The sequence below is a fragment of the Mesoplodon densirostris genome, chromosome 5 (genome assembly GCF_025265405.1).
Source record: "Mesoplodon densirostris isolate mMesDen1 chromosome 5, mMesDen1 primary haplotype, whole genome shotgun sequence".
NCBI classification, from domain to species: domain Eukaryota; kingdom Metazoa; phylum Chordata; class Mammalia; order Artiodactyla; family Ziphiidae; genus Mesoplodon; species Mesoplodon densirostris.
The window spans coordinates 10,589,100-10,613,066 of record NC_082665.1 but is presented as its reverse complement, the minus strand read 5'-3'; the positions used below and the strand labels follow the sequence as shown (position 1 = coordinate 10,613,066).

Here is a 23,967-nt window from a genome sequence, read left to right as displayed (position 1 = left end):
GTTTTGCAGGTTCATTCTTTATTGGTGAATTGAAAACCTAAGAGTGAAGATTAAAGTGCGGGAAAGAATGAACAAATAGCCCAAATAGTCAGTTATCTAAGTCAACCAGAGATCTTTAAAACAAAGGAAACTTCAGCGGTGGGGTGGCTTGGCTCTTTTTCTAGTCTCTGGCTGGCAATTTGTTTATTTGAGATAGCTGTCTTTGAAGTAGATGTCTCAGCAATCAAAAGCTTAAGTAGGACACTTGCATTACAATAATAATAAAAAACCCCAACTGTCAGACACTTATATTCATGGTTACTCTAGCTTACAACATGCATCTTTGACATTAAAATCTACTGTAAATTAGTATTTTTTATCACTCATGAATAATGCAAGGATCATAAGACACCTTAACTTTTCTTTCTGCCTTTAGTGTTATTATCAGGACATATTTTAAATTTCTCTATTTTTTAAACCTCACAAGACATTATTATCACATTTCATACACAGGTGTTTTACCATTTCCATTACTCTTCATTCCATTTTATGCGTCCATATGGAATCATTTTCCTTCTACCCAAAGAATTCTGTTTGTACTTGCTCTGTGCTGTACTTGCTCTGTGCTGCAGTCCTATTTGGTGACAAATTTTTTGTTTTTGTCAGTTTGTCTAAAACTGTCTTTATTCCATCACTTTAAAATATATTTTGACTGAGTAAGGAGTTCTAAGATTGCATATTTTCTTTCAGCACTTGGAAGACACCACTCCATTATTCTCTAGGTTTTGCTTTTTCTGTTTAAAAGTTATCTGTCAGTCATATGCTTGGGTTTTTTTTTTTTTTTTTTTGGTTGTTCTTTTGAAGGTAATATGTCTTTATTTCTCTCTCTGGCTAATTGTAAGAGGTTTTTGCCCTTTGTTTTTGGTTTTCAACAATCTTACTATGATGTACCTAAGGGTAGTTTGCTTAGTATTTACACTGCTTGCTTTTTTTTTTTTTAACACTTTAAAATCTGTGGCTTGATGCCATTAGTTGTGGAAATTTTTGGTTGTCATCTCTTTGAACCTTGTACCTATCTATTTTCTTTTTCTTCTCCTGGAATTTTGATTACATGTGTATCAGACTTTTCACCATGTACCTTATGTTTCTTGTGCTCTGTTCTGTACATATTTTTTTTTTTAAACTCTGGATATTACTTTTGACCTGTTTTCCAGTTCACTAATCCTCTCTTCAGCTGTCTCTCATTTACTATTAAATTCATTGATTAAGCTCTGAATTTCAGTACAAGTACTTTTCAGTTGTAGAATGTCCACTTTTTCTTTTGCTAAGGATCAACACCATAGCCATCTAACTTTCTTGCATTTATTAATCACATATATTTTGAAGTCCATATCTGATAATACCTGTGGGACTATTTCTTTTATCTGTGATTTCTCTTGGTTTTCAGTTATTTGTTCATGTCTTTTGGTGCACCAAGTAATATCCAATTGAACACTAAGCATTGTGTATAAACAGTTTTTTTTTGGGGGGGAGTTGTGTGTGATACGCGGGCCTCTCACTGTTGTGGCCTCTCCCATTGCGGAGCACAGGCTCCGGATGCGCAGGCTCATGGGCCATGGCTCATGGGCCCAGCCGCTCCGCGGCATGTGGGATCTTCCCAGACCGGGGCACGAACCCGTGTCCCCTGCATCGGCAGGCAGACTCTCAACCACTGCGCCACCAGGGAAGCCCCTATAAACAGTTTTTGAGGTAATTTGAGGCTCTATATGCTTTTAGTGTATTGGCTCCTTAAGTCCATGCTCCCTTGGCTTGATGTTCTCAAACATACACACACACACTTGGAAGATTTTTCTTTAGTTCTTATCTATGGGAGTGTTGATTTGCAACACACTAGTCCATCATTACTGGAGGCAGGGATCTTTCAAAATCTACTTTGCACCTACCACATGCATAAATCTTTTAACTTCAGGATAGGCAGCCTGGTATACTTCTGAGAACCAAGTCTTTGAAAACCTAAATTATATTTATGATGTCAGGAAAGGCATAAATTAAAACTGAAAGCTTCTATTTATTAATCCTCCAGTTTTGTCCATCATCTCTTTGTCTGTGTAAGAAATACTTCAGCAATCCCAAAGTTCAGAACTCAGTGTTGAATGTAAAGATGTTGCAAAGACAACACAAAGTAAACATGTAGGGACCACGACTGGTAAGAAATGTGACCTGGTCCCCAGGCTGTACATGGCTTTGGAACCATTCTTTACACTTCAAGTTCTGGCAGCACCTAGTGAACTGGTGTTTTATAAGCTCTTATCTTTTTCCTGACTTTGTGATGGTTTCTTTTGTCAATGTGACCAAAAAATTTTTAATCAGAGTTATGGCATCTTCAGAATGATATTACATATGGAAGTCCTGACCTGCACCCTTTAAAATTCAGTTTCATTAAAGGGAGGCTGGGCCTTTTAACATGTTGGAAATAGCATTGAATCCTCCATTAAAGACATTTTTTTACACAAACTGTAGGACTCGGTGTTAAGACAAGATGGGAAGAGCCTAATGGGCCATTCTGAAAGAACTACCTGTTAAATGGTAAAGTACAGCATGTTTTAAGTGACAAGCCCATGACTCTTTGATCTTTAAAAGGCTCATAAACAGGGGCAGTGCACTTGCAGACCTATATTTATGTATTCAGATACTGGGAGAAAATCCAAGCAGAGTCTCAGGACTGCAGGAATTTGCAGTTTAGACAAAAAGAGGCTGGGGCGGGGGGAGGGAAATTACATCAAACTTTTTATGGCATGGAGCAAGCTTTCTTCCTTCTTTGTTAACCAATGAACTGGAACCTTGCTAAGAGCTTGTTTTTTAAGTGAGGTTTGAGCCAATCATTACACAGACGTGAGGTATTTGTGAAGAAAGGAAGAGACAATGGAAACCAAAAGAAGGGATGTTTTGTTTCTGAATTAAATCTGTGGTCATTGCCACCTTCTTTTACTTCAATGAAGGGTGTCCAACTATCTCCTACCCATCAGTGCCATATATATATCTATATCTATCTATCTATCTATCTATATATATATATAGATACCCCTTCTTTGATATTGAAATCATTAACCACATATGGATGGAGAGTTAATCTATGGACAACATGCCTACTTCCTCTGTTTCACAGAGCAACTAGAGAGGGCTCATAAGTAACTGCAGGGCCACTGTCAGGGCTTTGAACGTGGTGGTTGTTAGGGGACAGTCAAAGGAAGTCAAATAACTATGCAACTTACATTCATGGCTACTTTCAGTCTCAATAGCATGTTGGGATTTTCTCTTCCCCTGACCCAGATAGTCCATCCTTGAGAAGAAATAAATTCTACCTTGCATAGAAGAACCACAGGCACTGGAATAGGGAATCTGAGGTGTGGTTCCAACAGCAGCCATTTACTCTTTTACCTGGTTCCCATGGTGACCACAGATATGTATTTGTCACATGAGAGTTTGGTTCTAGGGATCCAAGGGAACCTTGGGTCAGAGCAAACTCTATTGAGTGAGTTTTGATCTCATTAGCTGTCTACTTAAACTAAGTTTTATGAATAATAATAAAATAAATACACATATTTACCACCTAAGCGAAGAAACAGAACATAACTGCATCCCAGAATCTCCTAAGTGTCCCTCCCCTTACTCACCAAATGTAACTGAGTATCCTGAATTTTGTATTAATCACTCCCCAATTTTCTTATGATACCTATGTATGAATCTCTAAAAAATAATAATTTAGCTTTGCTTGCTTTTGAAGTTTACATAAACGGAATTATACTCTATATAGTCTTCTTGTTTCTTTTCCCCTATAGTTTATCTTCTTACCTACAATGGTAGTTCATCCACTTTCATATCCAAATACTATCCCAGTTTAAGAATAAAACACAACTTATTTATTCATTCTTCTGTAGTGGACACTGTGGTGTTTCCAGATTTTGCTATCACAATCGGTGCTGCTATTAGCATTTGAACACATCTCTTGGTGTGTATGAAGAGAATTTATGGAGTATGTTTTTACCGGTAGAAATGTTTGGACTTCGGGTAAGTAGGCATTCAGTTTTTTGAGAGTAGCGTCAACTAGTTTTCCAAACGTGGTTAAACTAATTTATATTCCCAACTGCGAAGTTTGAGAGTTGTAGTGCTCCTCATCCACTCCAATGTTTTCTATTGTCCTCCTTTTCATTTTTTTTTGCCAAACATATTTACTATTCAAAATGGTTAAATGGACATTTTTATTTGTACCTTAACTGTGTGGATGCCGAGGCTTGTAGGTTTCAAGTCATTTGATTAGGTTTAAGGAACATAGATTCTGGAAGTGTGTTATATGTAGGAAGGCGATCGTATTACCCAAAACCAATCCATAGAAAGCCTGCCTAATGATTGATCATCTAATGGCCAGTTCTCTTCAAATTCACCTCTGAAAGTTTTGCATCTGTTTGTAAGCTCTTCATGTGAAACTAAATACAAAGCAACATTACTAAATAAAATTAAACTAAAAAATAAAAACCAATATAGCTTAACATTTGAGAAAAGGTGCTTTAGAAAAAAAGCTGAAAAGTCCCACATTTATTCATAAGGGGAAAAAAGGACACCCAATTTAAAAAAAAACCCATTATCCATAAAATACTTCAAGCTTGCTGACTGCTTGTCAAAGATTAAAAAAAAGAAATTCAGAATTGCCCTTAGACATATTCAACAGTTTAAAAACCAGGATGGAAAATGAGGATGGGACATGGGAAAAAATGCCAAAACTTTTGAAGCTGGATTGAATTTTAAGGTGACTTGACTCTCTCAGGCAAATGGATCACAGGCCATGTAGTTTCCAACAAGATGACCTAGACATTTTTGAGTTGTTACAAACCCTAGGGCCGAGTTAGGGATGAGCCCTCTGTGAGGGCACTAGGCTGTTCATCATGGTAGTTTCTGGAGCAACCCTAGTACCCCCTCTCACTTTCTCATTACTTTGTAGTCCCTGAACACCCTGAAAGACCCTTGATAACCTGGAAGGAACTAGAGTTTGGGAGAAAAGAAATCACTTTTTCCCCTAGTCACTGCTTCTGCTGGAGGTGACCCAGCAGAAACCATTTATGTATGTGTGTCAATTAGGATTAAGTTTGTCTGCGGTGACAGGAACCCCCACAGATGAGTGGCTTAAGTGAGAGATAAATATTTAGTGTTCTTGGGTATAGATGAATTCAGATGCAGGCAGCCCAGGGCTGGGATGAGGGCTCCACAAAGTCATTGGACCAGGCTCCTTCTAATGCCGCCTGCCCTTCTCGGGATGTTGCTCTCTCCCTCTAACCATCATCTCCCCATTCTAGGCAGCAAGGCTGGGGAAGGGATGAAGAAGATATGCATACCACCTCTCCTTTAAGGAGATTTTCCAGAAGCTGCCACACCCCACCTCCACTTAGATAACATTGGCCCGAAATTTGTCACATGGGACACCAAACTGCAAGGGAGCCTGGGAGATGTGGTCTTTCTTCCAGGCAGTCATGTGCCCAAGGGAATCTGTTACTAAGGAAAATAGAGATTGGGGTAAGCAACTAGCAGGTTTTCACTCTCTTAAATTCATTAATGGAAGGGAGTTACAGGTATTTTGGCTCTGCGAATCCTATCGTTTTTGCAGGTTTTAACATGCAGGCCATTCTGTTTGGCAATCAAAATCAAGGCGCACAGAAACTTTGTGAAATTCTCCCTCCATCCTTGGGTGCCAGCTGGTTGGCATAAGAGGAAGATGAGCTAACACTTAGGACACTGCTGTGGGGCTGCCTGCCTGTGGGCAGTAAGGCCAAAGGAAGAGGAAATCCCTCACTTATCAAAGTAGACCATGAGGACATGCAGAGGAGAGTTCAAGGGTCCCCCTTGTTTTGCAAAGAGTCAGCTCTAGATCATGGAGTACATGTCAGAAAATGGAATACTGCTCTCTTATCAAACCTATGTGTGTGGCTCTCAAGCAGCATTCTTAACAAGCAAGGTAGATCAACTTTTTTCATAGCTTCTCTTTCCACCTGGATGGATCCTTCATTGTTGGAAGAAATCTTGAAGAGCATATACAGTCCAGTCTCTCCTTCCCCTGCCCCACCATGAGACTGGGGTCCCTAGACAAACTCAATCTTCCCCAGATTTCCATCTCAGAGAATGGCTACATCATTCTTCTAGTTTCTCAGGCCCAAATCCTTGAAGGTGTCCTCAGATCCTTTCTTTCTCACACACCAGATCCAACCCATCAGCATACCCTGTGGACTCTACTTTGAAAATGGATTCAGAATCCAAACAATCCTTGCTGCCTCTACTGTAACATCCCTTACCTACCTGGAGAGCCTAGCTGAGCAGGTGAACAGGAGCTGAAACCCAGCCCTGCTTCACTCACTGAATCATGTGCTTTGCTCCAAGGCTGTCCATTTGGACAAGGGGCACCCTTTTCGATTTGCACCAAGATGCCCTATAGACAGGCAACTGCCTCGTATGTTAGCTCATGTCACTCATCTGCTCAAAACCCTCTTACTAAGAAGAAAGTCAAAATCCCACAATAATAGCTGTGTGTGACCTGGTCCTGCTACCTCTGTGACATCATCTCCTTTCACTTTGGTCACACTGGCCTTCTCAATCGATCTCAGATACACCACGCAAGGTCCTGCCTTGGGGCCTTTGCACTTCCTGTCCCCTTTGCTTAAAGTCCCTAAAATGGCTCACTCCCCCGTTCACCCTTCAAGACATCTAATGTTCCATCTTTGGAGCGCACCGTCTTCCTTACCCTCCATAGCTGTACCCCCACCTGCTGTGGGCTGAAAAGATGTGTTCAAGTTTTAACCCCCGGTGCTGTACCTGTGAATGAGATCTTATCTGGAAATAGGGTCTTCGTAGATGTGGTCAAGATAAGATGAGGTGATACTAGATTAGAGTGGATTTTAATCCAGTGACTGGAGTCCTTATAAGAAGAGGGAAATTTGCACACAGAAACACACAGGGAAGAACGCCTAATGAAAGAGGCAGAGATTCCAGTGCTACATGTACAAGGCAAGGAACACCAAGGACTGGGATAAGCATCAGATTCTCCCTCAGAGTCTAGAGACAGAGTCAACCTTGCCAACGTCTTGATCTTGGACTTCTGGCTTCCAGAATTGTGAGACTAAATATCTGTTGTTTGAAGCCATCTAGTTTGTGGTACCTTGTTACATCAATCCCAGGAAATGATTATGCCCTCTGACATACAGTATATTACTTGTTCATTGGTTTGGAGTCTGCTTCCCCCTTTAGGAGGGAAAGGACTCTGTGCTTCACTGCCATAGGATACATTTTTGATGAAGGCAGCTATTCTGTAAGAGAAACACTGCAGCTTTTAACTACCTGAAGAAACCCTCATGTAATCAAGGAAGAAAGTGGTCTCATACAATTATTTGTAATAACAAATAATTGTACTTTGTATGCATGTAAGACTTTTTATCTTCAAAACCCTTTTAAAACATTAATTAATCCTTACAACAGCATCAGTGAAATAGAAATGAGGGAGAATTTAAAGTATGCAAAATTTAATTTCTAATGTTAAAATTTGGCACACGACTAATACTCCTCCTGCCTGGGCAGTAAACACATTCCATGCCATCTCCTCTCCCTTTGTAAAAGTGAGCTGGGAACTTAGTTCTGTAATATGTCAAGAAGGAGGCACACCTATTTCTGAGAAACCCCCAGGGGTGGGGATGGATATTTGTGCATCAGAGAGAGGGGTGGATTCAAAGTTCCCTTAGGATGCTGGGATCTAGGATGCTGAGACCCTTCCTAAGGTAAGTCATGGACACAAGGTGGGCTGGTTTTGAACAAATATGTGGAGAATTCTGTCAGGGCATAAGACAAAGCTCAGCCAATGGTGCCAAACTGAAAAAGAAAAGAAAAGAAAGGAAAGAAAGAAAGAAGGAAAGAAAGAAAAGATAGAAGGAAAGAAAGGAAGAAGGAAAGAAAGAAAAGAAAGGAAGGAAGAAAGGAAGGAAAGGAAGGAAGAAAGGAAGGAAAGGAAGAAAGAAAGAAAAGAAAGAAAGGAAAGAAAGAAAGGAAGAAACAGAAAGAAAGAAAAAAGAAAGAAAGAAAGGAAGGAAGGAAGGAAGAAAAAAGAAAGAAAGAAAGAGAAAGAAGGAAAGAAAGAAAAAGAAAGAAAGAAAGAAGGAAAGAAAGGAAGAAAAAGAAAGAAGGAAGGAAGGAAAGAAAGAAGGGAGGAAGGAAGGAAGGAAAAAGAAAAGAAAAAGAAAAAGAAAAATTGGTGGTGACCTCTTGCGGTCATAGGCCACACTTGGATACTTTGGTGAGGATTTTATCAGCATCATCTGGTTGCGGGGGTGGGGGGGCGTTGGGGGAACTTGGCTTTGTCCAAAGTGGGCTTAAAGTGACAGGCAACATGGAGATGCTTCTAGAACCCTGAACCTTTGGATTCTCTAGGCTGGAGGGGTGAAGGGGGTTGTGCACAAGCACTCAGAAGAAAGGGGAGCTGCCCATCCCCTATGGAGCAGAGAGAGTGCTTCATGCTGGGAGCATCTGGCCCTTGCATCCCACAGGGCTTGCTGCCTGCTGGTAGAGCTGCCCCAGCCAAGGGAGGGAGAGCATCATTTTCCATTTCTTAAACATGGCCTGTGTGTAGGGAGTTCCTTCCAAAGAGTACAGTACAGAAAGGGGGAAATAAAGGGTAACTTTACAGAGGAGAACCTGGCAAACACCACTCCCCACCAGCTGATCAAGGTCAACATCAATAGTCATAAATCATGTTGATAGTACATACGCTTGGTATGATATGGTAAAAATAGCATGGTACCTCTGTGATCTTCCTCCCCAAACCCATAACCCCAGTCAAATCACGAGAGAAAACAGCAGAAAATTCTGATAGAGGGGCATCCTACGATACACCTGACTAGTACTCTTCAAAATTATCATGATCCTCATAAACAAGGGAAATCTGAGAAAATGTCCTAGCCCAGAGGAGCCTAAGAAGCCCTGACAATGAAATGTAATGTTGGATCCTGGAACAGAGAAAGGACATCAGGTGAATCCTAAGAACATCTGAATAAACTATGGACTTTAGTTAATAATGAGGTATCAATATTGGCTCATTAGTTGTTACAAAAAATGCACCGCCTTAATGCTTAAGATGTTAATAACCCGGAGAATTGTGTGCTGGTGTCAGGAGGTATGTGTAGGGGTCGGGGATATGGGAACTCTCCATACTATCTGCTCAGTTTCTCTGTAAACCTAAAACTGTCCTAAAAATCGAGTTTATTAATTAAAAATAAATAGATAAATGGAGGGCAGACTCGGGAATGTGTGGACGACTCCTGCAGAGGCTTCCCCTCAGAATTCACGGGGTCTGCCTGACACGCTCCGTCCTGCAGGGAAGGAGATATTAATCTGGAACCCCTCCCCGGTCTCGAGCGCTGAGCAGGGGTGAACCATTTCCATGGAAGCCCTGTGGGCTCCAAGCCCTGCCCCCCTTTACCAGAAACACTCCCACAATCATCTCTCCCTTCTGCTTTTCAGACTAGCAAGAAGCAGCATTATTTGAAGAGCCCGGCCACCCTTGAGGGTTTAGACAACTCTTTTGTCATCAGGAATGTCTAGCGTTGCTCAGAGCTTCAGTAGAGAAAGAAGAATGGTTAAGAACAGGGGATCCTGGGCTGGACTGCTGCTCCTCCAATAGCTGTGGGACCATGTGAATTACTTAGCCTCACGGACCTCAGTCTCCTTATTTGCAGAATGGAGACGACAGGATCTCTCCCACGGGCCAGTGTCAGAACTGAACAAGCTAGCATACGTAAAGCGCTTAAACCAGAGCTTGGTTTGTAGTAGGCACTTGAAAAATGTTTGGTGTAATTTTTTTCTTCAGGCCAACACTCCTCCTCTGGAATGCTTTGAGCACTTCTTCAGAAGATCCAAAATCTCTCTGACACTAAGGTCTGGATTGAACGCCTGCTATAGACAGCAATCAAGCATCTACCTGGCAAGTTTCTGTTTTCTTCTTCCTAGTACAGGGCCCCGACCCTAGAAATCTAATTCAATAAAACCTTCCGAAACAGGTATCTGGAGGTACCTGTCAAAATGTAAAATTGTTTTGAACCAGCAGTTGCTTTTTTTTTTTTTTTTGCTGTACGTGGGCCTCTCACCATTGTGGCCTCTCCCGTTGCGGAGCACAGGCTCCGGACGCACAGGCTCAGCGGCCATGGCTCATGGGCCCAGCTGCTCCGCGGCATGTGGGATCTTCCCAGACCGGGGCACGAACCCGTGTCCCCTGCATCGGCAGGCGGACTCTCAACCACTGTGCCACCAGGGAAGCCCAGCAGTTGCTTTTAAATGTACAAAAATTCTAGCACAAGGTGCTAAGATATATACAGAGAACTATTGTCATAGCAAGATGTTGGGGGCAACCTAGATGTCCAGCAATACATGAAGTGGTAAATGGATTAGTACAACCGTGAAATGCGATGCAGTGCAGTCGTTAAAAAGAATGATGGAGATCTAAGCTGACGGATGTGGAAGGATGCACGTTGTATACATATTAAGTGAAAAATCTATGCAATGATATGTATCATCTGATGCCTTTTTGCTTAGGTGTAGATTAAATACATGGTGTATGTTACGGTTATAGAAAAGAGTCTGGAATGGTGAACACGAAACAGTGAAAGCAACAGCAAGGCAGGGATTGGGCAAAGTGGAAGGCATTTAAACTTGTTATTTGATCTTGTTTACATGTTTAATAACGTGTGGTATCACTTCGTGTATTTAACATTTATTGAGCATGTATTATGTGCCAAGCACTTTTAAAAGTGTTTGATATGTATTAACTTATTTAAGTTTCATAACTTAAAACAGTATTATCTCTATTTTACAGGGGAGAAAAACTAGGTCACTAGTTTAACTTGTCCCCTTGTGTGAGACAGAACTAGAACTCCAGCCCTGAGTACATGCTTCCAGCAGCTCCCCTAGGCTCCCTTTCGGAACGTATATAACCCAGTCCTTCCACCCATTTCCTGCCCCTGCTCGTTAGCCATTAACTCCTACGTCTGTGATTTCTTTTCTTTAAGTTTTTTTTTTTTTGATGTGGACCATTTTTAAAGTCTTTATTGAATTTGTTACATTATTGCTTCTGTTTTACGTTTTGGTTTTTGTCCACAAGGCATGTGGGATCTTAGCTCCCCGACCAGGGATTGAACCCGCACCCCCTGCATTGGAAGGCGAAGTCTTAACCACTGGACCTCCAGGGAAATCCCCGTGATTTCTTTTGATCCCACTTGCTTTGGTTCCTGACATTCTTTGTGGCCATGCTGTAGGTCACTTAAGACCATGAGGTGGCAATGCCAAAAACTGGGAAGCAGCTTTAGCCTAGTCCTTGGCTGGGAGGTACCTTGGATCACACAGAGCCTTGAGACTGAAATACTAATACTCCTTTGCACAGAGCTGGTGGTGAGGGAAGCCCTTATGAACAACTCCCCATCACAGGCATCAGGGCTGACTCCTGAAATTTACAGAAATGGAGGCAGGTAAGGGTGTCCGGCCTCAGGTTGAACATATACCCTTTCCACCTTGTGTTTGAAAATCCCACTTAATTACTTTCTTTTGTAAGATAGGCATTTATGCCATTTATGCATGTTTTGGTATTCCTTCATACCCACAGCAGCAACCCCGGGAGCCTGGGCTGTGCCTAGGCCGTGGTGCTGTCGGCAGCAGGAGGCCCTGGGAGGTAGAGGCACAGACTTCAGCTTGCAGACTATAAACTTCCCGTTGAAGGCGCTTTCCCGTGGGCTGCAGGGGGCTTCCGTTGGCTTCCCAGCCCTCCATCTCAGAGAAAGACAAAACCAGTGGGATATGGTGTACGTAGTTGCCAAACTGTTTATTTGCCATTCACTAGTTATAATACTGAATTTACAGAAGAAACTGTGGTACAAAGAAAGTAGGGCCCAATGGTTCCTGGGCAGCAGCAGTCCAGCTGCCCTGCACAGGCTGGGCCCGGTGGATGATGCCCTGGCAGAGGGGGCAGCCGCTGTGACTACGTGCAGTGAGTGGGATCACGCACAGTGGAGTGTCTGCTCTCCTGTGCTATATAGAAACACCTTGGAGAGGGGCTTCTGGGGTGTCCTCTCACAATGTATCTGGTTTAAAACTCAAGACTGGCAGTTCCCTTGCAGAAAAATGTTCACTAGGTTAGTAGGAGGAAGAAAGAAACCACACACAAATGTCCAGGATGCTTTGGGAACAGATCCAGTAACTGCTACACAAATAGACACGAGGTGGAGCCTAGTCAAGTAGTGTGCATTTCCCATCCTTACTTTTTCAATAGATGTGTTATACCGTCATTTCAATTTGGAAGTTTATTTTTTTCCATTGATTTTTATACATCCAGAATAGCACAAATAACCAACAGTTTTTTTTTTTTTGCACATTCATTTCCCCAGAACAAAAAGTGAACTTCTTAAAAAAAATTAGAACCATGCTATTAGGCCTTTACAAAAGTGAATAAAAAGTAGCTCGTTTTTAAGTCTAAAATAAACAAAGTAGAAAGAAGCGGGGTGTTTTTTGTCTACAGTATTTAGCAAACATAAGAAATGTCCTTAGAAACACACACAAAAAATTGAAAAAAATTATTACAGGTATTAACAATATTTTATAATGAAGCTTAAAATCTATTTACATACATAAATACAATTAACTTTGTTGATGCAACTCTTCTGGAAGGAAAAAAAAAATGCCAAATGATCAGCCTCATCAATACTGATCTGGCTAAAGGGAGGGGAAAACTCCAAACAAAGAAACAGACAAACAAAAAGTCCCAAAAGACTGTATACTGCAGGTAAACAAGGCATTTTGTTCAGATGTAAAAAATGTTTTCTGATATCATTGTTAAACTGACTTTTCATGTCTAAAAGACCCCAAACATGTCATCCCCCAGAAAACAAAAAACACCAAGAACAAAAATCACCAGGACAGAATGTCCCAAGGAAACAGGTATTTCAAGACAGAAATCTGCAGTCCTAAATTGCAGTACATTTGAGTGAAACCATTCATTTCCTTTCTAATCAGAGCATTTCTGTTTATCTGCACAGAAACCCTAGGCAGCAGAAAGGCTGTCTGTTAAGTCACTGATTGTAATTTGCCCAGGAAGGCTTCTATTGCTGCACTTGGACAGCAAGCAGATCCAAAATGGTTGGCAATGTCTCCATTCTGCTGGAAGAAACCCATACGCAGGAGAAAGGCTGACTCACTATGTTCCTTTATGTAAAGGGAGGAAACGTGTTTGGTGTTGGGATGGGTGTGCGTGCTATCTCCTTATACAAAGCTGGAGAACGGAGGAGGGAAGAGGTGGGATTTGGAGGAGGGACGGGGAGAGACAAAGAGGGAGATAATTGGGGGGGGGCAGAGAGGGAGAAAAATAGAAGATTTTTAGATAGTGAGAAAAACAAAAAGAACTGAAATATGTCTATGTTGAAATGATAAATAAGGGCATGAACAAGCAGTAAAGATGGCTATTTAATCTTTCTTCTCCTGGACCAGTGCTCCCAGATACATCCAGTTATTACTTAATTGGCTTAAGGATCTACTTGATAAAAGGACCGTCTTAATTTAAACTGAAGGCAACAGAATGGAATTCCTCAGGGGAAAAATGCATTAAGTATGAGACCTATCTCCAAAACAACTAAGGTTTGACTTTTTTTTTTTTTTCTGGAAAGATTAAATACTATACATGCTGGTAAGTGTCTGTGAAACTCTGAATGGCCAAACCTGTGGGTCCATGACAAAGTGACAAGCTCTCCTCGCACATGGCTTTGAGAGTGAAGATTCAATGTGAGAGATTATCTGATTTCCCTTGTAGGGCATTGGGCTGATTTTGAGTTGGAATATCTTCAGGTACCAGAACTGAACTGAAAAGTATACAGTTTTTTCCTTCATTTTTTTAACCAACATTTTGTCAGGTCAGATAAGGCAACGTGCTGAAAAGAACGTTGATCATGAAAAGAAGGCTGATCATGAAAAGAAAGTTGAATTTGGGGCAAATGGGCTAATGGTCCTTTTCAGAAATAAAAAGTTTTAAATTTACTGACATTGAAGGGTCATTTTGCTGTAAAAATGTAACATAGAATGAAACATGAAAATGTGTCGTGGAGGGAGAATTATGCCTAAAATGAAAATAAATATATTCTGAGTTTCTCCAAGATCTGCTTTAGCTCTTTTCTAGATAAGAACGACCTGACTGACAACACAAACTGCTTCACTCTTTTATTCTTACCAAAGTGCTACTGCATCTGTGTATAACAAATAATCAATATATATATATATATATAAGAAAACTCAAAAACAAGTTGTTTTAAATAAGACCAGCTGTTTTGCTGCCTGCAGCCAAAGATCTTTCTAATTTGAATCCTTAAATTTATAAAATAAAAATCGAACACTGTTCTGAAGTCCTGCTTTCAAATACTCTTCAGAGTTGACCTGAAATCGTTTCAACTAATTTAAGAGGTACATTAAATAACAACCAGATCATTTTTGAGCACACATATGTCAAAATCAGCAGTTAGTATTTATGAGTTGTACAACAACTGCATTCTGACCAAATCCTCCACTAAACATAGTGCCATAAAATGTACAGTGACATTGGGTATGTTTGGATTGTAGCCATGGGCAGCAGTGACATGAATCTTTCCTGTCATGCTGATGCACGGGTAAAAGTGCACACACCCTACAGGGTAGGGTCTCAGCCTAGTGAGAGCAACACAAAGATGGGTGGTCAATGAGCAGCATGGCACGGGGTCCTGCACAGGTGGGACGATGCTCTCCCACATGACTCCACTGAGGCACACGGAGGGGATTTGGCTTGTTCAGGCCTGCTTCTGGCCCCACCCAATGAAAACTGAGCTGGAGACCTTCAGCTGTCAAAGGCATCCGGTCTAGTCCCTTCCACTCCCAGCCTTGGGGGACAGCCACAAGTTTCGTTCTGCATCAATGAACAGGTACTGTATCAAAGAGGAATATTTTCTTGGAGCTAAAAAAATCTGAACTCTAGATTCAGATGAGCTCCTTTCTTGATCTCCAGAATCAAGCAGTTAAGGAACCCCTGAATTCATCCACTGGGTTTCCATGTGGATACAGCTCCTCCACACAGCTTACTTCGGATTCATTCTGTTACAAAGCATGTCTGACATTAACAAGAGGCCGTGGAGTGAGAAAACCCCTAGGCAGAAGATAAATCCTCTCCAGAGGTGGCAATCAGGGCATCTGCCGGAACCCTCTGGAACCAGATTTGACCTTCTCCGTTTGAAGGGAGGGAGTCAGATATGAGACCCTTTGTTGAGCTTGGCAGAAAATTCCATACTTTAGATCTTTGGAGTGACCCTCAGTATCTAAAAAGCCTACTAAAAACATTGCTGCGTTAGCTACCAACTCGTTTGATTAACATTAAAGGGAGTTTAATGTAAACAATATTTAGATAACCAAGTGATCACATTACCCATCCTTGTTTTCCAACTTTCTTCAATGTGATACAATTAACTTTGGCTACTATCAAAAACAAAAACTGTAGTACTTGATATTTTTCTTCTTAATATAAGTACATTTAAATAATAAAAAAGTATCAACACATTAAGTAAGTGTCTAAACATCAAGATACATAAATATCTAGGGATTCCTTGTGGGAATACAGTAGTTGAAAATGACCCAAAGCTGTAGCCGTTTCTCAAAAAACAACTACAGAAAAAGTCCAAAAGAAAAGTTAAATAAAACTTACAGAAAAAGGAATATTTCTTTCATTTGTCAAAGCAAGAAAGAAGCAAGCTCAAATTTATGTATATATAAAAATAAAAATCACCCCAAATGCAAATACGCATTTTGCAATTTATAAGGTGCTGCAAAAGAAAATTAAAAATATGAATTAGATGCCAAACAGAATGAGTTGCATCTCCCCACCCCCCCAACCCCTGCCCCCACCAAAAAAAAAAAACAGAATTCCATACTCTTTGGAATAAACAACTTGGTTAAAAAGTGAAGTCAAGGGTATAAAATCTTTCTTTTATTCACAGCATTGCTAAATCAGAAGCATTCACAGTTTCCCTCTGGGAATCTTTCTGTTTGCCTTACAGCGTGTCCACGGTGTGGTGAAGCGGACACCCTCAAGTTGCATCAGGTTAGAAAAATCTGAGATGGGCCAATGGCAATTGTGAACTGCACGGACTTGAGAAGCACAGGCGGCCCCGAGGCCCCGCCCGGAGTGACATCACCATAGTTGGCAGCGGCGCGCTCCCCAGGGCCGGCGGCCGGGCCCACGCGGGTTTCCCGAGCACACGAGACCGGAGCCCGAAGGAGGTGCTTCCGGGACGACGCCCGGACGCACGGAGAGCGCGTGCGCAGCCTCAGTAGGGTCGCCACACGGCCTCCTCGAGGCGCGCGGCGGGCGCCATGTTGGTTGGGGAGTTGCTGTGGCTGCCCTCGGCTTCCACCACGTCGCTCTGGTTCGGGAGGCTGGGGTTGAGCAGCGCCGAGCCGGTGGAGGCGTTGGTGCAGGGCGGCAGAATGCGCGGCGGCGACCGCTCGCCGCCCACCATGGAGAACTGGTAGGAGCCGGCTGACGCGCCGTAGTACAGGTGGTAGGACGGCGAGCTGGCCTGGAACGGGCTGCCCTGCGCCTGCGACGAGCCGGGGTAGGGCGGCGGCAGGTACGTGTGGTAGCGCGTGGCCGAGCTCATGGCCGACATGCCGATGCCGATGCCCGACGTGACGGGCGTCGGGGAGTAGGTGAAGGCGCCGGGGTAGTGCATGCGGGGGTCGGAGATGGAGGGCAGCGTGGGAAATTGGCGTGGGTCGCCGAAGGCCGTTAGGTCGGGCGCGGCTGCGGGGCGGGCGAGAAAAATATCGTGAGACGGGGGTTCAAGGAGGCCAGGCCCCTTCCCCCGCCGGCCCGCCCGCCGGAGGATTACCCAGAATGCTGCTGCCCGGACAGCTGATACGATGATGATGGTAATATACGATCTCATGCAACGTAATACGGTATATGATATAATACTTGCTTAATATAACTTGCTTAATATAAACATATTTTTGTAACTCCGGGGTTGGCAAACCCACCTGCCAGATCCACCAGCTACTAATTTTTGTAAGCCCACAGGCTAACAATGAGTTTTACTTTTCTAAATGGTTGAAAAAGAAAAAACAAATCAAAAGATGATGTCCTGATGTAAAAATGATATGGAATTTAAATTTCAGTGTTCATACATGAAGTTCTATTGGAAGGAGCCTGACTCATTCTTTTATGTATTATCTATGGCTGCTTTTAAATCACTGCTGTAGAGTTGAGTGGTCATGGCAGAGACTGGAGGGCCAGACTGTAGGGCTCAGAAAGTCTAAAATATTTAGAATCTGGCCCTTTGCAGAACAAAGTTTGCCACCTCTCTATATAATCAATATATTAATATGTCAATAGTAAGGTAGATTTAATCGGTGATATTACTATAACAATATATAACAAAACAATTTAACACTAGCACTACTAATATAATGGATGCATTAATAGATTAATATTAATAGAATATACATACATAATACGGTATTTTCATAACAATATGTAATAACATTTTAATACGTTATAGATAATATTTAGGTTGAATCCTAGGAAACTGCTGTTTCGGTAGGCCCGGAATAGTTAAAAATTGGCCGCTTCCTATGGTTGAAGCTGATGCACGCCATAGTAGTGACTGGAAGTGGGTGCCCGTGAACCATCACATCACTCTTTCTCTCCCACGTCTACCTTCAGACTAGTTCCCCAGTTTTAGAAACAGTACAGCGTCGGTTTCATGTGCTTTTCTCTAAGATGCATCACCGGTTTGTTGAGAGGAGTAGCTGCAGGACCTTGACTTATCTGCTCCGTTTTTGTACATGTTGAAATTCTACCAGAAATGGCAAAGCTTTGTCTATAAAACTCATTTGGTTAGGATGATGCATTTACCATTGCGCGGACTGGCTTTGGCTGTCCTTTGTGGCATCTTTTTGCATTTTCCTTAACCACAGGCTGCCCTTGGGAACTACTCAGGGGTTTGGGTGGTAGGATGGGTTTCCTGTGTCCTGTAGATCAGAGTTTCCCAACAGGGGCATTACTGACATTTGGGGCCAGCTTTGTTGGGGGTGACGTGGGCCTGGGATGGATGTTTGGCAGCGTCCTTGGCCTCTGCCCCGCAGATGTCACTAGTGACCCCCACTCCCCCCGCTGTGACAGCCAACAATGTCTCCCGACCTTCCAAATGTCCTGGGGGTAGGGGTGAGGGGGGCAAAAGTCCCCCGCCCCCGCTGAGAACCACCACTGTGCATGTAGGATGGTGTCCTGGGGTAGTTTCTGTTCCTCAGAATTATTCATTAAATGACCAGGCCACGACCGTAGTCTTTACGTCAGCAAACCCAAAAGACAGCAACAAAACAGAGCAGAGGCAAGAACTGAATGTTTTAAAATTTATCAGTTCTCAAATCAACATACAAAATAACTCCAAGCTCAAGATGGCATGTGGCCTGTGTCCTTTTGTGTTTAGGCCCACAGAGAAACCTGACTGAGCCAAAAGCTTGCTATGAAAGGAAAGCCATCGGGGGGATTAATCTGTTTTTGGACGGCATCGGCTGTTGATCAGCTTCCTCATATTTCAAGCCTATTATTCCAGCAGGGAGAGCTAGTGTTCTCGTTCTTGCTCTCTCTCTTTCTCTTTCTCTCTCCCTCTCCCCTTCCCCCTCCCTCCCTCCAAGTGAACTCCTGTAAATTTGGGGTGCCTCTGATAAGGGGATATACTCCTCATCAGAGAGGTAATTAGAGAAACAACCGAAGTCTGCAGCAAATCTCTCCACTGATGAGGAAACCAGGAGTCGGACTTTGAAACAGACACTCCTGTTAACCTTTTCAAAGCGAGTCAGACGTGTGGGCAGGGAAAAGGTTGTAAACTGACACTGGTTCTAGGGCTGCCCCTCCACGGACACTCTCTAGCTCGTCCTGAAGCCAGGCCGCACCTCATTCAACAGGGTTTGTGTGGAAGGCCCCGCTGGGGCCTTCTGTGAGCAAGCCCTATGTCACTTGTTTGTGTTCACACAGAGAGCTGTGACATACTTGAGAGTTAACAGGAAGCTTTACTCCATTTTTCCAGTTAGATTTCTATAGTCCAGGGAGAAGCATTAGGCAAATACAGTCAATTTGTTGTCATCTGATGCAATACTCTGGACACAAATAAATGACTCCACCCATTATTCCTCTTGCTTCCTTTGCCATGAGACAAAAAGGTGAATCCACTGGAAAATGAATGAAAGGTCACCCTGTTTCATGACGGTGTCTGGACATGCTCTGCCAGTCTGTTCCAACTGCTGTGTGGTAACCTGGTGATGACAGCAAGTTACTGGAATCCCAAGTGAGCCCGTGATTTGTCACGGACATAAGTAATGGAATGATGTTATGGTCTCAGCTGTCAGGGGAAAATAGTTCTTTCACTTGTGGGCAGAATATCTGGAAGATCTTAGATGTTGCCTGTGATTCTTCTTCTGTCCACATGGTACCAATGTCACACTACAAAAGACCATCCATTTGGCCAGATTGTCCTTTACACACACATTGTGATAACAAAACAACTTCGGCCCACTAGGTGGGCTCACATTCAAGTGACCTATTAAAATATTTGTTTTCATTCCAGTCTGACACCCCCTGCCAAGCAAGCCCCACCAGTGACGCACAGTTCACCCACCCGGCCTTAGCTCATTTGGCCTTTAGGCTGGGCTGGTGGGTGCCCCCTTATTCGGTAGCAGTGTGGGCAGAGGTGGGGACCCCTGATAGTCACAGGGAGCTTTTAAAGAGTAGGAAATCTGGGGATTAGGCGGTACAGGTATTTTGGTTGGAAATGTTTCCCCACCGATGGAGCTAAATATTTGCCATGACAGCTCAAGTCTTCATTCTGCAGCTTGTTGTGGATGAAAGCAGCCCTACTCTGGGCCCCTCCCACTGCCCCCGAAGGATTAAACAGCCTGAGCAGATAATGGCTGCCTTAAAAGGATCTTGCATGACTCAGATTAATGCATGCTGTCTGTCGCCCAGGTTGGCAGCTCAACATTATTTTAAAAAAAGAAAAGAAAACCTCCAGATGACACCTCTTTTCAGACAAGGTGTGGAGTCTGTCTGCAAAGGTAAAAGACAGACACAGTACAGGTCTCTCCGGCCAAAGGAAGCCCAGGTGGCGCTGGGGGTGGGGAGAGGGGCAGAGACCAGAGCTGAGCTGGGGGGCGGGATTCAAGGAAAGCAGGCTCTCAAAGCAGCCACGTTTCTTTCAAGTATCCCAAACCCCTCCTGCCCACAGGTAGATGACAGCACTTTTCAGGCCTGGGCTCCAGGCTCGATTTCTCAGAGGGAGACCTGCCAAGGTGGAGGGCAGTCTCCCATGCCGTGCGCTGCCACCGGTGAAAGCTCCTCTGGCCTTCTCCTGGGTCCACCCTCCAGGACAGCGCAGGGTCATGCTTGGGTGCTGAAATGGGATGTGGTTTTTATCTCCTTCATACCCTCATGCCATGAAATGCCCTTCCATGGCTCCTTGGCTGACTGAAGTCCAGGCTATTCAGAAGTGTAACTGTGAGACGGGATTTGGGAGGGCACACGTTACTCATTCCTATAAAAAAAGAAGTCACCCTTCCATCTGAACTGGTCAGCCAGAACAGCTGGCCCCTAGGGCTCTTGGACTCTAAGGTGCCGATGATCTTGGGTGCTGACCAAGTCAAAAGACTTATGAAATAAATTCCAAGGGACAGACCCACAGCAGGGACATTTCCAAGAAAAACAGTAATTGCTTCAGATGCAGCCCACAGCCAGTGGGCAGAGCAGTGCCAACAAGAAGAAGAAACAATGAAAGATGACAAGTGCCTTTGGAAGCAGACCAGTACTGAGGGGACTTCTACAACAACAACAAGCTGAATGGACTTCATAATTCCTACACTAGTCCCTTAACTCCTTAGCCCGGCAGGTGCCATGAAATTCTTGGCAACAGTGGCTGAAAATAATGTGGAAACTGGGCAACGAAGTTGGCTTTCCTGTTCCACTACCTCGCCCAAGAAGACAGTTCTGAAATGGGGGGCAGTGTGGCCCTCAGGACATTTGGCAACGTCTGGTGATTCGGGGTTGCCATGACTGGGGGTGCTGCTGGCATCTAGAGGCCAGAGACACTGATGAAGGTGCAGTGCACAGGACTGCCCCCCGACAGTGAACAATTATTGGGCCCCACGTGTCAGCACTGCTGCTGTTGAGAAGCTGAGAGGGATTCTGTGAAGCTCTGAGAGGAAGCTGAAGCATTTGGGGAAATCTCAAATAATCACAATCGTCCGCAAAACACAACATTAACCACACGTAAAATGGCAGACGCAGTGCCTTTGCCCCTTCGCCTGCCCCTAATCTGCTATAATCTGATTCCAGGAGCTGAAAAGCAAAAACAGCCGCCCTTCCACAGAAGTGTGTTCTCAGGCTTCCTATTGCTGAAGTGCTCTGAAGTATTTTCACAGTCTGGTCCAGCTCCAATTTCAAAGCCCCAAACAGGGAGTCGCTTCTTTTTGCTTTCAACAAAGGAATTTTTCTCTATAACTCTGATTTCCCTGTCCACAAGCAAAGGTGAGTGCCAAGCCCAAAGGTCTCATAGGTTAAATGACTAGGTTTAATGAGCACGTATTAACAACAATTATGCCAACCACGACACCTGAGCTTTCCAGTCTCTTCCTCAAACCTGATACGAGCGGCTCTTAGTTGGGAGTGTCCCATTGGGGTAGATGTGCGTCCCACTCCACGTGTGCCCCAGTGCGCTGTTCACGTGGCCTGTGAAAGCTCGCCACAAGATGGATCAGTCCCATCTGAGGCCCAGAAGCTGACTACTTTGGCCTTTTCTGTCACTGACCCTTCAGCTGCCACCCGTGCCTGCCAAATGTGAGCACCCCCAAACGCCCAAGGAATCCACTTTTCCAAGCCACTTCTACCTTCACATCTGTACGTAATCTCTGCCTGAGTGTCAAGGAAAAGCAGCGCATGGGCGGGAGACTTAGAGATAGACAGCCTTGTCTTTAAACCGTACTGTATCCAGTCAAAAATGACTGCCACCCCCTTCGTGCATCCCGTCTGGTCTCCAGAACCTTCCACTGCAGCCGGACTTCAAAGAGTGTATTTGCAAGCAGCTTACTTGAGAGTCGACTGGAAAGCTCTGCAGAGAGGGTTGTCATGCCGCTGGCCCGTCCAGGCGAGATGGGTGTTGCTGGGTGGACAGAAGGAGAGGCAATGGGTCCCAGGTACTGGTAGGACTGCTCGTAGGACCATGGTGGGGACGGCTGGATCTGCCTTGTATCTGCAGAGAATCAGGGAGGTCACTCACATGTAGAGTGGGTCAGGATTTAGAAAAATAAAATCTTTTAATAAAAAACCAGCTACTTTTTTTTTTTTTTTTTTTTGCATTACGTGGGCCTCTCGCTGTTGTGGCCTCTCCCGTTGCGGAGCACAGGCTCCGGACGCGCAGGCTCAGCGGCCATGGCTCACGGGCCCAGCCGCTCCGTGGCATGTGGGATCTTCCCAGACCGGGGCACGAACTCGTGTCCCCTGCATCGGCAGGCGGACTCTCAACTACTGCACCACCAGGGAAGCCCAAACCAGCTACTTTTGTTTAAATCTAATACATGTTTGTGGCCTGTTTACCAGTGTTTAATAAGCCTCCTTAAGTCCCAATATTTGCTTTTGTCTGATGATTTCCCCCCCATACAATACTGAAATATAATTTATGTTTGATTCTTGAAGATCTTCCTCTGCTAACTGTTCCTTCCAAAGGTTTTCTTTAATCACACTAATGATGAGAGAGGCTGATTATGCTTTCCAGGTAGAGTGTTAACATTCAGACTGTTGACTTCACGTATGGACTGCCCAGCTTTACCAGCAGTCATGGTTATCATTATCAGGTGATCATCCGTCTCTCTGTACTCAGTAAGTGCAAAAGAATGCAAGGGTTTGGGTCTTTTTTCTATACCTTTGGCAAAAATCTTCTGTGGCTTTTAAATGTTTTCTGTTCAGGTGAACTCTCTCCCAAGGATAACTGAAAAGAAAGTCTGGCTAGGAACCTGGCGACGAGGCCTGATGACTAGTTCACAGACCCGGCAGTGCAGAGCCGCCTCTGTCAACCCAGACTAACAGAGATGTCTTCCACTTCTTCTCAAGACCTCAAGTTGGCAACTTTTAAAGGGCAGAATGTTGAGCAAGTATTTTACAGGTTGCCATTAAAAGAGGCCTGGTTTGTAATGAGGTGAATGGACCTAGAGTCTGTCGTACAGAGAGAAGTAACTCAGAGAAACACAAATACCATATGCTAACACATATATGTATGGAATCTTTAAAAAAAAAATGGTTCTGAAGAACCTGGGGCAGGACAGGAGTCAAGACGCAGACGTAGAGCATGGACTTGAGGACACGGAGAGGGGGAATGGTAAGCTGGGACGAAGTGAGAGAGTGGCACGGACATATATACACTACCAAATGTAAAATAGATAACTAGTGGGAAGCAGCTGCAGAGCACAGGGAGAGCAGCTGGGTGCTTTGTGACCACCTAGAGGGGTGGGATAGGGAGGGGGGGAGGGAGGGAGACGCAAGAGGGAGGAGATATGAGGATATATGTATATGTATAGCTGATTCATTTCATTATAAAGCAGGAGCTAACACACCACTGTAAAGCAATTATACTCCAATAAAGATGTTGACAAAAAAAAAAAAAAAAAAAAAGAGGCCTGGGTGAGAAAAGAGACAAAGATCTGACTTCAGAAGATTTAGGTAAAAAGCATTTTGTAAATTTGACTCCAGCATTCATAGGAGTCTTAGTTTTCAAAAGCATCATACTGTTTGCAGAGGAGGAAAAAAAAATCCAACACCTTCTATTCTTAGGCAAAATGTGTAAGAAAATTTAAAAATCAACCACTGTCTCA

General features: G+C 43.6%; 1 protein-coding gene across 3 annotated transcripts in view; it reads right to left on the bottom strand.

Annotated features, from left to right (window-relative positions):
* Positions 1–16,017: 16,017 nt before the first annotated feature.
* The window catches only part of RUNX1 (RUNX family transcription factor 1), a 244,883-nt gene continuing 236,933 nt past the window's right edge, over positions 16,018–23,967 (bottom strand). For all 3 annotated transcript variants that reach the window (XM_060098514.1, XM_060098511.1, XM_060098512.1), the window contains 2 exons: positions 22,191–22,352; positions 16,018–16,855 (listed from right to left, as the gene is read on the bottom strand). In XM_060098514.1, the coding sequence (XP_059954497.1) occupies positions 16,380–16,855; positions 22,191–22,352 (638 nt within the window). In that variant the 3' untranslated portion in view covers positions 16,018–16,379. The remainder of the gene's footprint in view (positions 16,856–22,190; positions 22,353–23,967) is intronic.